Genomic DNA, 13,190 nt, shown 5'->3' with positions numbered 1-13,190 from the left:
TTCCCTAACAAACCAACCCCCTCAAATAACACCCCTCATCTTCGAGTACCCCTCTCTTACTTTAAAATCTCCCTTCTTAGGCTTGCTGGCGTTCCCGTTGTGTTAGGATGGGGCTGCAGAGGAATAATGCTGCCATTTATATTCAGTCGGCATGGCGAAGATACAGGGAGCGAAAATGCTACCTTCAGAAGAAGAGGAGAATTTGCCTCGTGCAAGCCATGGTCAGAGGGCATCTACAGCGTAAGAGGTAGAGGAAGAGAAGCAATATGATATGAAAACATGCATTTTAACCATTTAGCTACTTGGCTTCACCTGCAAAGCTCAGTTTCTGTGTGATATGTTGACTTAGTAAACGACTTATAACTATATAGTTATAGATAGCTATTACTTTGTGGTACTGCAATCAGTATCAAATGCCTGGTGGTGTGTGGAAACTGGTTGAGCACATAATACTTGAGCATTATTCAGCTGAGCTGCACATTCCTAAGAAGGAGGAGACCTCCACGCAGTCATACTGGGACTGGAAATGTTTGTACTTTGTGTCTGTATTGCTACTTAGGCTGCATTTAAACAGTTGGTTACTTTTCTTGACCACTAGGCATTAAATATTTGTGTTTTCATCTTGCAAATTCTTAACAGATTTCAGAAAATGGTTATAGAGAAGCAGAAAGCTGAAGAAAAGCAGAGAGAAATGAAGGAAGATCAAGATGTTGAGAATGAGAAGAGCGAGGATGACTTCAGTGAATCAGCAACAGATCAGCTGCCTGTGAAGCACAAGTCAGAGCTGCATCAAGCTGTTGGGGGCAGAGATCAAACTCCAGATGAGCAAGCTGAAAAGTCATCTGAAAAAGCCACGTTTCCCCAGAAGAATGTGGCAGAGGGCTCCGAGAAACTGCTAAACAGCCGGGAGAAACGTGAATCTCGCCGGCAGAGGGGGCTGGAACATAACGAGTTACAGAATAAGCATGTCCTGTTTTCCTTTGAAGGACCATCGTTACTGTGTCAGGAGGGACAAACCTCTTCTGAAGAGGCCCTGGAAACTGTTCCAGTGTCAAAGAAATCCCCAGCACAAGATGCTGCCCTTCAAGGAAGCAGTGAGGGAGAGAAAAGTCCAAGTGAAGAAAAAGCTGTTTCAGATACACCATCGTCAAGCGACATAAAAGAAAGTAGTTCTGTTCCTGAGCAACCACCTGTATCAGAAGTGGATGATAAGGCAGTTGATAGAATGAAAACAGAAGGGAATCAAAATAACCAGATAAAAGGCAGCCAGAGCTTTAACTGCCCTGAAAGGCCGACAAATCTTGCACTGAATCTTGATAATACACTATCTGCTACTGGGAGCTTTCAACCTCCAGCTGAATGCTGGACAGATAAAAACAAACATCTTGTTCAGAAGGCAACCAAAGATCTGGACAGTCCCACTTCTTCCCCAATCCACAGATATGTGGATGACCCAGGGAAATTAAAGTACAAGAGAGAGAAGTGGAAAGGAAAGAGACAGTCTGATGCTGGTCAGAACGATATGCTGAGTCAGTCTTTGGATGAAAGAACACGTGCGGATAAGTCTCCTCAGGATCAGCTAGAGTAAGGCCAGCTTCTTAATTATTTTGACTTTTTCAGAAAACAGCTATCTGTGATATTTAAAAGTAATGATGGAGAGCTCCTGATAGCCTGTACATCTGGCCCTGCTATGGGAGAAAGTAGAGCTATGAAATCTGCTGCTCTTTCTTGGCACTCTGTCCCCAGTCCTGCAGTTGAATCTGTATGGGTAGAATGTTTTCAGAAGCTAACAAAGGATACAAAGCCTGCCTTGCTGAATTAAAATGGAGAGTTAGGGCTTCAGTTGAAGTAGTGTCTGGAGTTTATTTTCATGTGTCTTTTGTCCATTGAAAACAAGCTTTTAGAGAGCTGCAGTTTGCAAGCATCATCCCTCTGATATGGCAGGAAATCTGACATTCCCGTTTTTTTACTTATGTAGTACATTTTGCATTTAGAAGTGAGTTGCAAGAGTTGATCACGATTCTCTCTCAGATGTAACATTTATATGTGGGTTATTTTAAAGGTGGTAAATATGAAGAGACTACAGACTCATATAAAATATATAATCTGAAACTAACCTTGTAACATTGCAGAAAGAAGGGGAATTCATCTTCATTAAGTGATCTCTCAACACTTGTCCAGTGTGTTGCCATGAATCAGGTACTGATGCTATTGTGCATATTTCTACTTAATTATCCTTGTTAAAAATATTAAAAATTTGGAAATAATTTGCTATAGTGTGTTTTGTATGCTCATGTTCCATTCAGGTTGATTTTTTGGCTTGACATCCATGTAAAAAATTCATTAGCAAATAACACACAACAATTTGAAAACTAATTTTTAGTAAATGGACCCTTGATCAAAGCATTAAATATACTTGGGTCTTATAGTAGTAAGCTAACATCGATTGGGTAATTTTTTTTTTGTCATGAAGCAAACTTTTTTTCACCATTCTAGTTTTAAAACTATTTAAAGAGTCTATTTTACTCAATCTGTATTTTTTTGACTCCTTCTCTCTACTGCAGCAATCACCAGATGCAATAGAAGAAGGAAAAGGGAACAAGAAGTATCCTGTGCAAAAGAAACACAGTGACCTCTTACCTACCTCAGATACAGCTGTTTCCATGCAGTCAGCAAGTCAGCAAATAGATGCCAAGTATGTATTCTGTGTGTGACTGGCCTGCCTTTAAGAAAATGAGGTAAAACAAACAATAACAACAACAAAAAATCCCTGGTTTTCCACTGGTACTTGAAGTGAGCATCTTGGGACTGTGATTGCTGAGACACATGTGTTGACAGCAGCTACATGAGTGGCTGTGTTGCTCGTTGGTGTGATCTTCACGTTGTTGTAAGCACATCTTGGATATGTGATGTGTTGTCTCTGTGTATGCTGAAGGTACTGCTCTAATTTAGTAAATATCAGAATGTTCAGATGTGCTTTCAGACTCTCCTTCTTTGTGCTGCTCTTTTTCTGCAGGTTGGACTTTAAAGTAAATATGCACCATAGAGGTTAATCCTATTGTAGGCCATTGTTAAAAGAGCCTTTTCTTGTAGTAGAGCCAGCTTCCATTACTAATGTGACAAACTTGTATCTGCTTTTGTGTTCAGGTCTGCTTTTAAAAGTCCTTTGCGTAGACTTCTGGGGAAAAAGCCAGACAAGAAAATTCCAAAGGAGAGTCCTGATGTAATTGAAGAAGGAGACGGCCTCTCCCTTATATCTTGTATCCTCTTTCCAGAAACGGGAGGAACCCAGAAAGTTTCAGAAGGTGAGTTTCTATCCCTTTAATCCCCAGTGTGCTAATATAATCTTTTCTGTGATGTTTTGCATGGCTACTGAGGAAACAAATACTGCGGAATTCAGTCATCTCACTTTAATGTACAAATTAATTTTTTTTCCCAGCTTCTTCTGGACTGCCAAGTCGCTCCCAGGCAGGGGAGCGCCATGTGAAAGAGAGCAGTAAAACAAAGAAGAACCGTACTATAAAGATAAGCAAGATCTCCAGTGTGTCTCAGAATTGGCGAGCTTCCATGGTCCGTGAGATTGCAAATGCCAACGAACTAAAACATCTCGATGAGTTCCTCCTAAACAAGGTAAAAGGCACTCAACTATGATAAAATTCAGGTCTGTGTTTCCTGTTTGTGTGAAATTTTAAAGACTACTTTTCTAGGTGAAAGTTTATACTCTGATTTAAGGCAAAGAGGAATTGATTTGATAGTTTGACTGAATTACGTCTATTAATGCCCTTCCTATTCCTTCCTTCAAGTCTCTAAAGGAAGAAATATATTACATTATATTACATTAAGTACTTGTGGCATTCACATTCTTCATTTGTTTACAAACAAGTGGGCAGCTGAAGTTGTATTAAAAAAAACCAAACCAAACACAAGTTGTAAGGAAATAGAGTTCTCTAGAGCCTAACTACCCGACTCTGCTATTTTGTGTCATCATCACAGTGCATTAAGAAATGCTGTTTTAAATAATTGGAATGGTCATAGAGAACTAAGCCCAGCAACTGAAACTTAACACTGGTTGGATGTTCTTGTTCTAATGAAATTTGATGCAGATGTATTTGCCTTCTAGATCAATGACTTACGCTCCCAGAAGTCTGGTGTTGAATGCTTGTTTTTTGAAGCCACAGAGAAGTTCAGAGGAAACATCAAGACCATGTACTCTGCTCCTGTAAGTAGTAAGTCTGAGAAAAGTGAAAAGTTGGTAGGTAATAGATTAATTGAGTCTGCAGTTTAAAGGCTTCACTTACAACTCTTTAACAAAGCAATTCAGCAATTCTTAGCATAGAATTCAAAGCTGAATGTTAGCCTTGAAAAAGAACATTTTACAATTCTGCTGTAATCTTAAGCAGGCTGTTTTGTTTCCTTTTTCATTCAGCTGGAACTTATTTTTAGAAATGGAGGGACTTGGCTGCCTTCAGCCTCTTCATGTTGCTGTGTTTAAACACCAAAGAGAGGTGCCAACAGCTTTTCCAATATTCTTCTAATGCTGCCTTGTCTCAGCCAAGTGTCCTTCTATAATGTAGTAGGGAGGTGTGCTAACTTCTTTCTATCCTGGGCTGTTCTCTTTTTCCTTTAATAATGAGTGTGCTTTCTCACCTCTGAACTTAAACACAGAAAAATACAAAACGGTCTCAATTGTATCCAGAAAGACTGTCTTCTGAATAACGCTTTTTTTCCTTCTCTAGAATGGGCAAATCCACGTTGGCTACAAAGATCTGGTGGAAAATTACCAGCTTCTGGTTACAAATCTGGCCAAAAAAAAGGAGGAGAAAGAAGGCAAGCTGGTTTTGAATCTTTTCCAATCCCTTCTGGATGAATTCATCAGAGGATATACAAAAAAAGAGGAATCTGAGCAGCCCAAGGTATAAAACTTGCTCTGTTACTGGCTTATGAGATGATTAAACAATGTTACCCTCCTGGGATAGGGAATGTGTGTTACCTCGGAAACCTTTCCCATAACATTCTTCATTATTTGGGAAACACTTTCTGTACATGAATCATGTGCATAACACATTCTGAATGCTGGTGTATCTTTTTGGAATTGTTCATTATTTAACTTGCTCTTAATGTTTCCAGAATCTTCAAGTGTTTGTGCATTTTATTTGGTGAAAACTTTGTTCCCTGGAGGTTTTAGAGATGGAATTGCTTTGTCATCAGGCAGTGAGCTTAGTTGATTTTTAGGAAGTTGATGGTGTGAGCTCAGACAATGCTCATACCAAGTTGAAGCTGCAGTGTAGTATCTCAAATGACTGGAGGTGAAGCAGAGTCTGGGAAACCGAATAGGGGGGAAAAAAAAAAGGGAATGGAATGTCTGAATTTCAAAGGCTAATGCCAGTTCTGTACTCCACTGCAGCAAACCAAAGCCCAGAAGAAGAAACGAAAACAAGATCGTGCAGTAAGTACTTCATTTTTGCAATAAACGGAGTCCTCAGTTGCACTCACCAAACACAGGAAAAAACCACTCTTGAAAGAGTTTGATTTTGTACTGAAGTTCTGTTTTATTTTGCCTGCTAAATCACTTACCACTACTATGAAGATGTGACACAACATAAAACTGTTTTCCATAAACGAAAGAACTTCCTTGTGCAGTGGTGGATGGTACTCTTAGCATTTTCTTGCTTGTCCATAGCATCTTTTAGAACCTAGTGGCTTTCTCAATCACAGGACTGTTTAAAGGAAAGCAGCTACTAAATATTAATTACAGTAATATACTAATATATTGCACTGATGAGCTTTAACCAGGGCAGCAAGTCAATTATGAAGTGATCCAGCAAACACAGCTGCCTTAAGATAGGTTAAAATTTGGTTTGAAGGTCAAAGCCATCAGCTGTAATTGTAAAATAAAAGTGGAAAATCTCAGATAGGGTAGACAGTTTTATTAAAAAACAGTAGTAACACAAAAAGGCAAAGAAGTCCATTCATTTCTTCCTGGCTCTCCCCAGATTGAAGAACACAATGGCCACGTATTCACAAACTACCAAGTGAGCATACGGCAGTCATGTGAGCACTGCTCGTCCTACATCTGGCCTATGGAAAAGGCCTGTCTCTGCAGCGGTGAGTGAAAACGCCTCGTTCTTGCCCCTTACTTCACAATACGTGCAGATCACTTGTAACTTTGGCTGGTACAGTGCATGCAGGTTTATATAATGAGTAAGACAAGATACTCAGCATTTTCATGTGATTTGGAATGTTTGTAACAATTGCTCCTCTCTCTAGTTTGCAAGTTGACTTGTCACAAGAAATGCATGTCCAAAATACAGAGCAGCTGCACATCCTGTGGAAAAAAGGTAAGAGCTGTAGATGTGGGATGCGGTAGTGAGATATCACGAGTCACGCATGCAAAATGCTGCCTTTTTTTCTTAGCAAGTGAACAGCGGGCTAAGTAAAAATAGTTTTAACACTTTCATTCACTTCTCTCTCAGCATATAGTCAGAACCAGGCTCTGCAGTTGCAGAAACAGAGTATTCTATAAGTTGGTACTCGAGCTAATTTGGGAACTCCTCCTTAAGAGTATTTGTGCTGTGTTGGACAAACTGTTCATGAAATTTTTTGATGTGTACCATGAAGTTCCTTTATTGCTGCAACTCGGGAAATCTGCCTTATGATCGCAGGCTTATAGCAAGCTAGAATAAAACACTCAGCTTTTGCTTCTGGAAGCATAAGCTAATTGCAGCATGAAATGGAATTTTCTAGCCTGGGAACAGGTATTCACAGTGCTTGACCTGTATCGATTCCAGAATGAACAGGATGCAGAACCGCGTCATTTTGGAGTGTGTGTGAGTTCCTTGACCAGTGAGAGAAATTCAGTCCCCATTGTCATGGAGAAGCTGCTGGAGTATGTGGAGATGCATGGCCTCTATACAGAAGGCATTTACAGGAAATCGGGATCAGCAAATCGTATGAAGGAGCTGAAGCAGTTGCTGCAAGCAGGTCAGGCAATGTTGTCCACCCTTTTGATAACTTCCTTCCATGATACCAGTTTTCTCTGCAGTCCTTTTCTATCTGAAGGTATCTGCTGCTTTTTGGTGTTTTAAAAACCACTTACTACATCTAAGTGACTACCAGCAGACTTTTACTTCTGAGTTGCCACTCAGATTCTTTGAACAGAAGATCTGAGTGTTTCTAATCTTACTTTGTGTCCTATTGTGTACATTAAAGGAATTAACTGCTCTAAATGAAACACTTATTTTCAGATCCAAGCTCGGTGAAGCTGGAGAATTACCCTATTCACACTATTACGGGGATCCTGAAGCAATGGCTACGAGAATTACCAGATCCACTAATGACATCTGCACAGTACAATGATTTTCTCCGAGCTGTAGGTAGGTTTTAGAAACATTTAAAGGAATAGTTTAACTTACCTTGTCCATGGGAAAAGAACCTCCAAGATGCTCATGTTTGCTAAGCAGCTTCCTTCCAGCACACTTACAGCAGGGATTTTAGACTTTTTCACGTAGAACACTTTTCAGGTAATTTCTCCCCTAGTTTATTTGATTTTGCTTCAGGATTCCCTTTTTTGTAGCATACTGTCATCATGGAACTGCCCTTTCTAAAAACAGTGAGCATATGAATAGGTTTCTCTTCATACAGTTATTTTTTTGGTGGGCTTTTTTGCTGCTACTTGATGTTCTGGACCAGATTTAGCTAGCCAAATATCTCAAGTCTTTAGGTTCATGTAAGGTACCCTAAATAATGTTGGAGATCTTGATATGTCACTTGATGGTTGCTGACAGCAGCAGCATCTGGAAAAAGTAGGAAAATGGCAGTGCCATGAGGGGTACTTCAACATCCAGTTACTACAATTGGTAAATGAAATGATGGTGTGGCTTCTAAGAATTTGATTTCTATCTGTTGCAGACAGCTTGAGACAATGTCAGAAAATGCTTGGGGGCTTTCCACTAGCGTTTCACAGCAATTACCATCGTTTGTTTTCTCCTTTTTGTGCAGAACTACCAGAAAAACAGGAGCAACTCTGTGCCATTTACAGTGTCCTTGAACAGCTTCCTCAAGCAAATCATAATACCTTGGAGCGACTCATCTTCCATCTGGTCAAGTAATGAGTTTAATTACTTCAATTGGAGAGAAAATCTGTATGACTTGCCCCTCTTGGAAGCTTTCTAAAAACTTAAACCCCTTGAGTGTCACTGTAGGGATTGTGCTGCTGCTTGAGAAATTTAAGAACTGATGGTGATAGTTGTGTTTAAAAACAGCCGCATGCTTACTTCTACCACCTGGTGTATTTGTATCAAATCAGACAAGAAAACTGTGAATAAAAGGTAGATGTGAAACAATTGTGAGTCCTCTGGACACCAGGATTTATACAGATGGGTACCTAACGAACTGAGGTTGTTGGCGTACTTGGTAGGGACTGTGTGAGAGTTATAAATTCTTGCCCATACACTTTGGGAGCAGCGATAAATGGTACTGGTAAAGGAGTTGCTCTTATCCAAGGAACTTCAGAATTTTCTGAGTGGCCCTCTGAACATAGGGGAAAAGAGGAGGCACTGAACCACCATAAGTACTTTGAGAGACTACCAAACTCACTTAACCTGGATGGCTTCCTGTTCCTTTTTTTAATGCATGAAACTTTGTTTACGTAGTAGCTGTGAAATAATTTTAAAACACTTTCTTTGAACTTCTGTACGTACCTAGTACCCTAAAGGCCTCCTTACCTATTATTTGGGAACTCTGGCAAAGTTTGATCAGATTGCTTGTACTCTAGAAAGGTTTGCTTTAAAAAAAAATATCTTTTGTTTTGAATATTGAATTTCAGAGTGGCTTTGATAGAAGATGTCAACCGTATGTCACCAAATGCCTTGGCCATTGTTTTTGCTCCATGCCTCTTGCGTTGTCCTGATACCTCTGACCCTTTAACCAGCATGAAGGATGTTTCAAAAACAACCATGTAAGTTTTAGCAGTCTGCTGCAAAGTAGTACTTTGAAATATGGTGGAAGGCCAGGACTACTACCTGTGTTTGTTATAACATTATTCATATCAAGCTGGGAAACTGAGGGTTAAGAGTTGCTAAATTTTGAGTCTGCTACTGCAGTTTATATGCCCTTCTCTGAGTCCTTCTACCTCTCTCAAGTTTACGAAGCATAAATAGACTTAAGTCTTAAATATCAGGTTTGTACTTTACATGAAGATAATATTTTGGGGGGATTGTACACTAATCACATATATTCTGCTGAGATACAAACCATAATAAAGAGTAGGATAAAGAATTAAACTGTCTCCTGCATACTTGGAAACCTCTGATAATTTCTTCTGTGTTGCTCCTTGAATTGAAGCAGGTTCTGTCCTTCATCCTCTCTGTTCTGCAGCTGCTCTGGGTCTCTGCCCCTTGCCGTTCTCACTGAGTGGCTGGCCTTGCGTCTGCCTCCAGTGAGAACAGAGTTTGAAAAATGACAGCTTTTTCTAACTTCTTACTCACCCATAGGGCCATAGAGGTGGAAAAGGGCAGTTGCAGGCTCATTCTGTACCCACCAGTCTGCCAGCACAGGGAAGGCAGGTAGAAGCAGCAGTTAGCAGCCATGGTGATGTCTGTTTGCTTACCGTTGTTGTGTACAGTCAGTGTGAGAGGCTCAGGTTACCCAGGAAGAACGTGTGCTGCTACCTGTAACAGTCTGTCCTGTTCTGTGTGCCACGTTGGACTCTTTATCCCATTACCGTGCAGTGCTACCCCTTGTAAGGTGTGCGTTGGGACACTCTGATCGCCTGCCATCCACGTGCGTCTCAGGCAAACATCCCCAAGCCAGGAGAGGCATTTCATCCCACCATGGTTGTTCCCAGTTTTTACAGTATAAATAAACTCAAACTCTTGCCTTTTTGCCCAGGTGTGTAGAGATGCTGATAAAAGAACAGATAAGGAAGTACAAGATAAAAATGGATGAAATAAATCAACTAGAAGCAGCTGAGAGCATGGCTTTTCGACGACTCTCGTTGCTTCGGCAGAATACAGTAAGTGTTGAAATAAACCACAGAACCACACCGCCCACTAGAAAGTATCCCACCAGTTTCTTGGGAAGGGATGGGCTCCTTATTTATCCTGTCCATGCCATCCAATAAGTCAAAGATCAATTGCAAGATAACAAGAAAATGAATTTGAACTTGCCCAAAGCTGTAGGTAAGAGCTAAATATACAGCTGTACTGGACTCTGATAAAAGGTGCAGGGGTGGGATCTGCTCTTGTAGTGGTCAAAATCTATTCCCATGTAATTCAATCAGTAGAACTGAGATTGCTGAGTCTCTTACATGGCGAGGGAGTTCCTTCACTCCAGAGATGGATGGTGCACAAAAATATGCTGTGTTCTATTAGGACAAAAAAACCTTTTTCTTCTGTTATTTGTTGTATTGATTAAAACAAGCTAAACTGTCTGATCAGAAGATGTATAGTGAATTTGGTCTTCATCTTTCTCTAGCTCTGGCCTGTAAAACTTGGGTTTTCTTCCCCTTATGAGGGGATGCTGGTACGTACACGTGTTGAGAGTGCACGTTTTTTTCTTATGATACTATTGCATGACAAAAATACTTACCAAATGTATTGTAATCTGGTTTTAAATACTCTTTTGAACAATTGAGACTGCATGTATCAGTGCAAGCTTCTCCTCAGACTGCATGCAGGGCTGCTGATGTGTTCTGTCATGACTGGTATTTTATAGACATTTTGAATGTAACTTGTATTGGATTCAGTAATGTTACTTATAAATGACTACTACAACTAAACTAAGGCTGCCAAATCAAATTGCCATGCTTCAAAAAAGGTAACAAAACATCAGAGATCAGATGAATAGAAAAAAACTCGTTACCTTTTGAAGCATTTGTATGGATAACTAACAGCACTTCATCAATTTAATCAGCCCTTCACTTGGCCTACTCATCTGTCATCCACCTTGCAAGTAGTAGATGGCCAAGACTTGTGTGGCTTCTTATGACTGAGAAGTGTTACGTATAAACTTGTCTTGCAGAGTAAAAGCTCACAGGTCAAAGGAAATGACAGTGGCAACTCAGAACTGGACTCTCTGCATGAAGAAGAGGAAGTTTCTGAAGCCGATAGCCGGGAAAAAGAGATTCTCATTGATCGCATACAGTCGATAAAAGAAGAAAAGTGAGTCACAGCTTTGAACAACCTTTATCTCTGTAGGTTGTGCCCTTTGCAATTGGAGTAGGAAAGCAGTAGGCTGCTTTGTAGCCAAAATTATATCTAGTTAATTATGTTCTGTAGGCCTTTATGAAGGTGAAAAGGAAAACACAAAGGACTAGCTGAGAGAAAACACCATGAGAATTAATATTTAATGACTACATGCAGGAAGATTTACCTCTGAACATGTGCTGCATAAAGCTGCTCGTATGAGAGGTGGTGTCTTTCTAGAGTGCTACGATCTCTGTTTTGATGCAGGGAAGACATAACTTACCGGTTACCTGAGCTTGATCAGCGAGGCTCTGATGAGGAAAATGTAGACTCCGAGACCTCGGCAAGCACAGAGAGCCTGCTTGAAGATAGAACGGGACGGATGGATACCGAAGGTCAGTATTAAGGTAGTGTGTGTTTTTATTATTCTACATCTTCAATTGCATACAGCCAGGTGACCACATGTTACCTGGTCACGGTTGCTTGTAACAAGTTACATCTTTACACATGCTTTCAGTATCTAAGTATCTTGTTTCTTTAAAGCAATTATTGGATTACACTGCCGTGCTCAGAGCTCCACTATGCCTGCCAAAGACATTTGCAAAGTGCCTTCTCTTTTGCAAACCTCTTCAAATTCTTTCTCTGCATCCCTGGCTTCAAGACACAGAATGTCTTTAACGCTGCCCAAGATTAAAGTGCCTCGTCGAACTCCAGTGATGCCAACAGCAAACATAAAACTTCCTCCTGGGATTTTCAAATGTACAGAATCCCGGGACAGGATTGCAGCTAACGAAGAGTCTCAAGTAATGGTGCGACGAAGGGAGCAGCCAGCAAGGCGAACTGATAAAATCCACTCTGTATACATTGCACAAGGGTCTGCAGTGGCCCATGCTCAGGAACTCTTGGATGAATACGAACCAACAGCAAAAGTCAAACGGAGGTTTTCGGACCCTTACTCTCACATTCCCTGTATAGAGAAGTGAAATACTTCAGCTGTCTGGACTTCTTTGAAGTTGACTGCAGCTTTGGCTTCAACCCTTTGAAGGCTGTAAACGTCTTCATGTTCTTTTAAGTGGCTGCTGGGAAGGCAGCCAGAAATGTACAGTACTGTAAGGGTTAAGCAAGGTTGTTCAAAACAAATATTCTTTTCTTTAAATTAAAACCCTGCAAAGGAAGTAGAACATAAAACTTGTGTGGAGTAAAAGTCATGAGTGTGAGTGTACAGGAAAAAAAGTCCCCCAATTCTGCTGCCCTGCCTTTTTCCGTTTGCCTTATGATGGACTCTAGTGGGACCAACAGCAAGTTTGGGTCAATGTGTGTTGCCTTAATATTTTTGGTTTTATGACAACTTTGTGTCGTTTACGGAACTGTTAATGTTGTAATAGCCTTACCTGAGACCAAACTATATAAAAATGTTTATTAATACATTGCACTTTTAAAAAATACACGTGTTAGTTTATCAATGTCTGTGTTGTCTAATGAACAATTTATTATGAAGGAAGCCTTTACTGGGAATCATATATCTTTGTCAGTGCTTCATAAAGCATTGGGAAAGCACTACTGGCAAGTCTGAGGTGCCACCTTGGAGCATTTTAGTCCCCTTAGAGCAAATGTACAACCCAGCTTGTGCTCTACAGAGCTGCCCTATCCTCCCCACACTTCACATCGGTGCAGTGACACCCCTGAGGGTGTTATGTGATCATAAATAAAACCTTTTTAAAGCAGCAGGCTCTGCACCAGCCCTTGACAGAGTTGGTCTGAACTCCCTGGCCTGTGGCCCCAGTGCCATATTGAAGCTAAGAGCATTGTTTGGGCACTCCCAGTTGCTGTCTCCATTGCTGTGGTGATCCCGTCACAGCCCTACCATAGTAGCCCTGAGCAGCAGCCACCTCTATGGCCGTCCGTGGGTTTTTTGTTTCTGTTTTGGGTTGTTTTTTTTTAACTAAAACAGTGCCCACAACGCTCTTTCATAAAGACCCGCCCATCCCTGTGCCCCGCCCATCCCTG

The 13,190-nt window shown here is 40.7% G+C and overlaps 1 protein-coding gene across 1 annotated transcript in view; it reads left to right on the top strand.

Moving 5' to 3' along the window:
* Positions 1-12,166, top strand: part of MYO9B (myosin IXB) — a 33,776-nt gene extending 21,610 nt beyond the window's left edge. The window contains 19 exon segments of the mRNA XM_010183313.1: positions 81-247; positions 640-1,584; positions 2,133-2,199; positions 2,565-2,695; positions 3,148-3,305; positions 3,440-3,630; positions 4,121-4,219; positions 4,737-4,913; positions 5,405-5,446; positions 5,994-6,105; positions 6,268-6,338; positions 6,789-6,981; positions 7,245-7,373; positions 7,999-8,104; positions 8,825-8,956; positions 9,889-10,012; positions 11,020-11,159; positions 11,451-11,599; positions 11,727-12,166. Coding sequence (XP_010181615.1) covers positions 81-247; positions 640-1,584; positions 2,133-2,199; positions 2,565-2,695; positions 3,148-3,305; positions 3,440-3,630; positions 4,121-4,219; positions 4,737-4,913; positions 5,405-5,446; positions 5,994-6,105; positions 6,268-6,338; positions 6,789-6,981; positions 7,245-7,373; positions 7,999-8,104; positions 8,825-8,956; positions 9,889-10,012; positions 11,020-11,159; positions 11,451-11,599; positions 11,727-12,166 — 3,573 coding nt within the window.
* The last annotated feature ends 1,024 nt before the right edge of the window (positions 12,167-13,190 follow it).

This window comes from Mesitornis unicolor, unplaced genomic scaffold (assembly GCF_000695765.1).
Source record: "Mesitornis unicolor isolate BGI_N332 unplaced genomic scaffold, ASM69576v1 scaffold22394, whole genome shotgun sequence".
Taxonomy (NCBI): Eukaryota; Metazoa; Chordata; class Aves; order Mesitornithiformes; family Mesitornithidae; genus Mesitornis; species Mesitornis unicolor.
The sequence above is the reverse complement of the archived record's forward strand: the minus strand, read 5'-3'. Positions and strand labels throughout refer to the sequence as shown.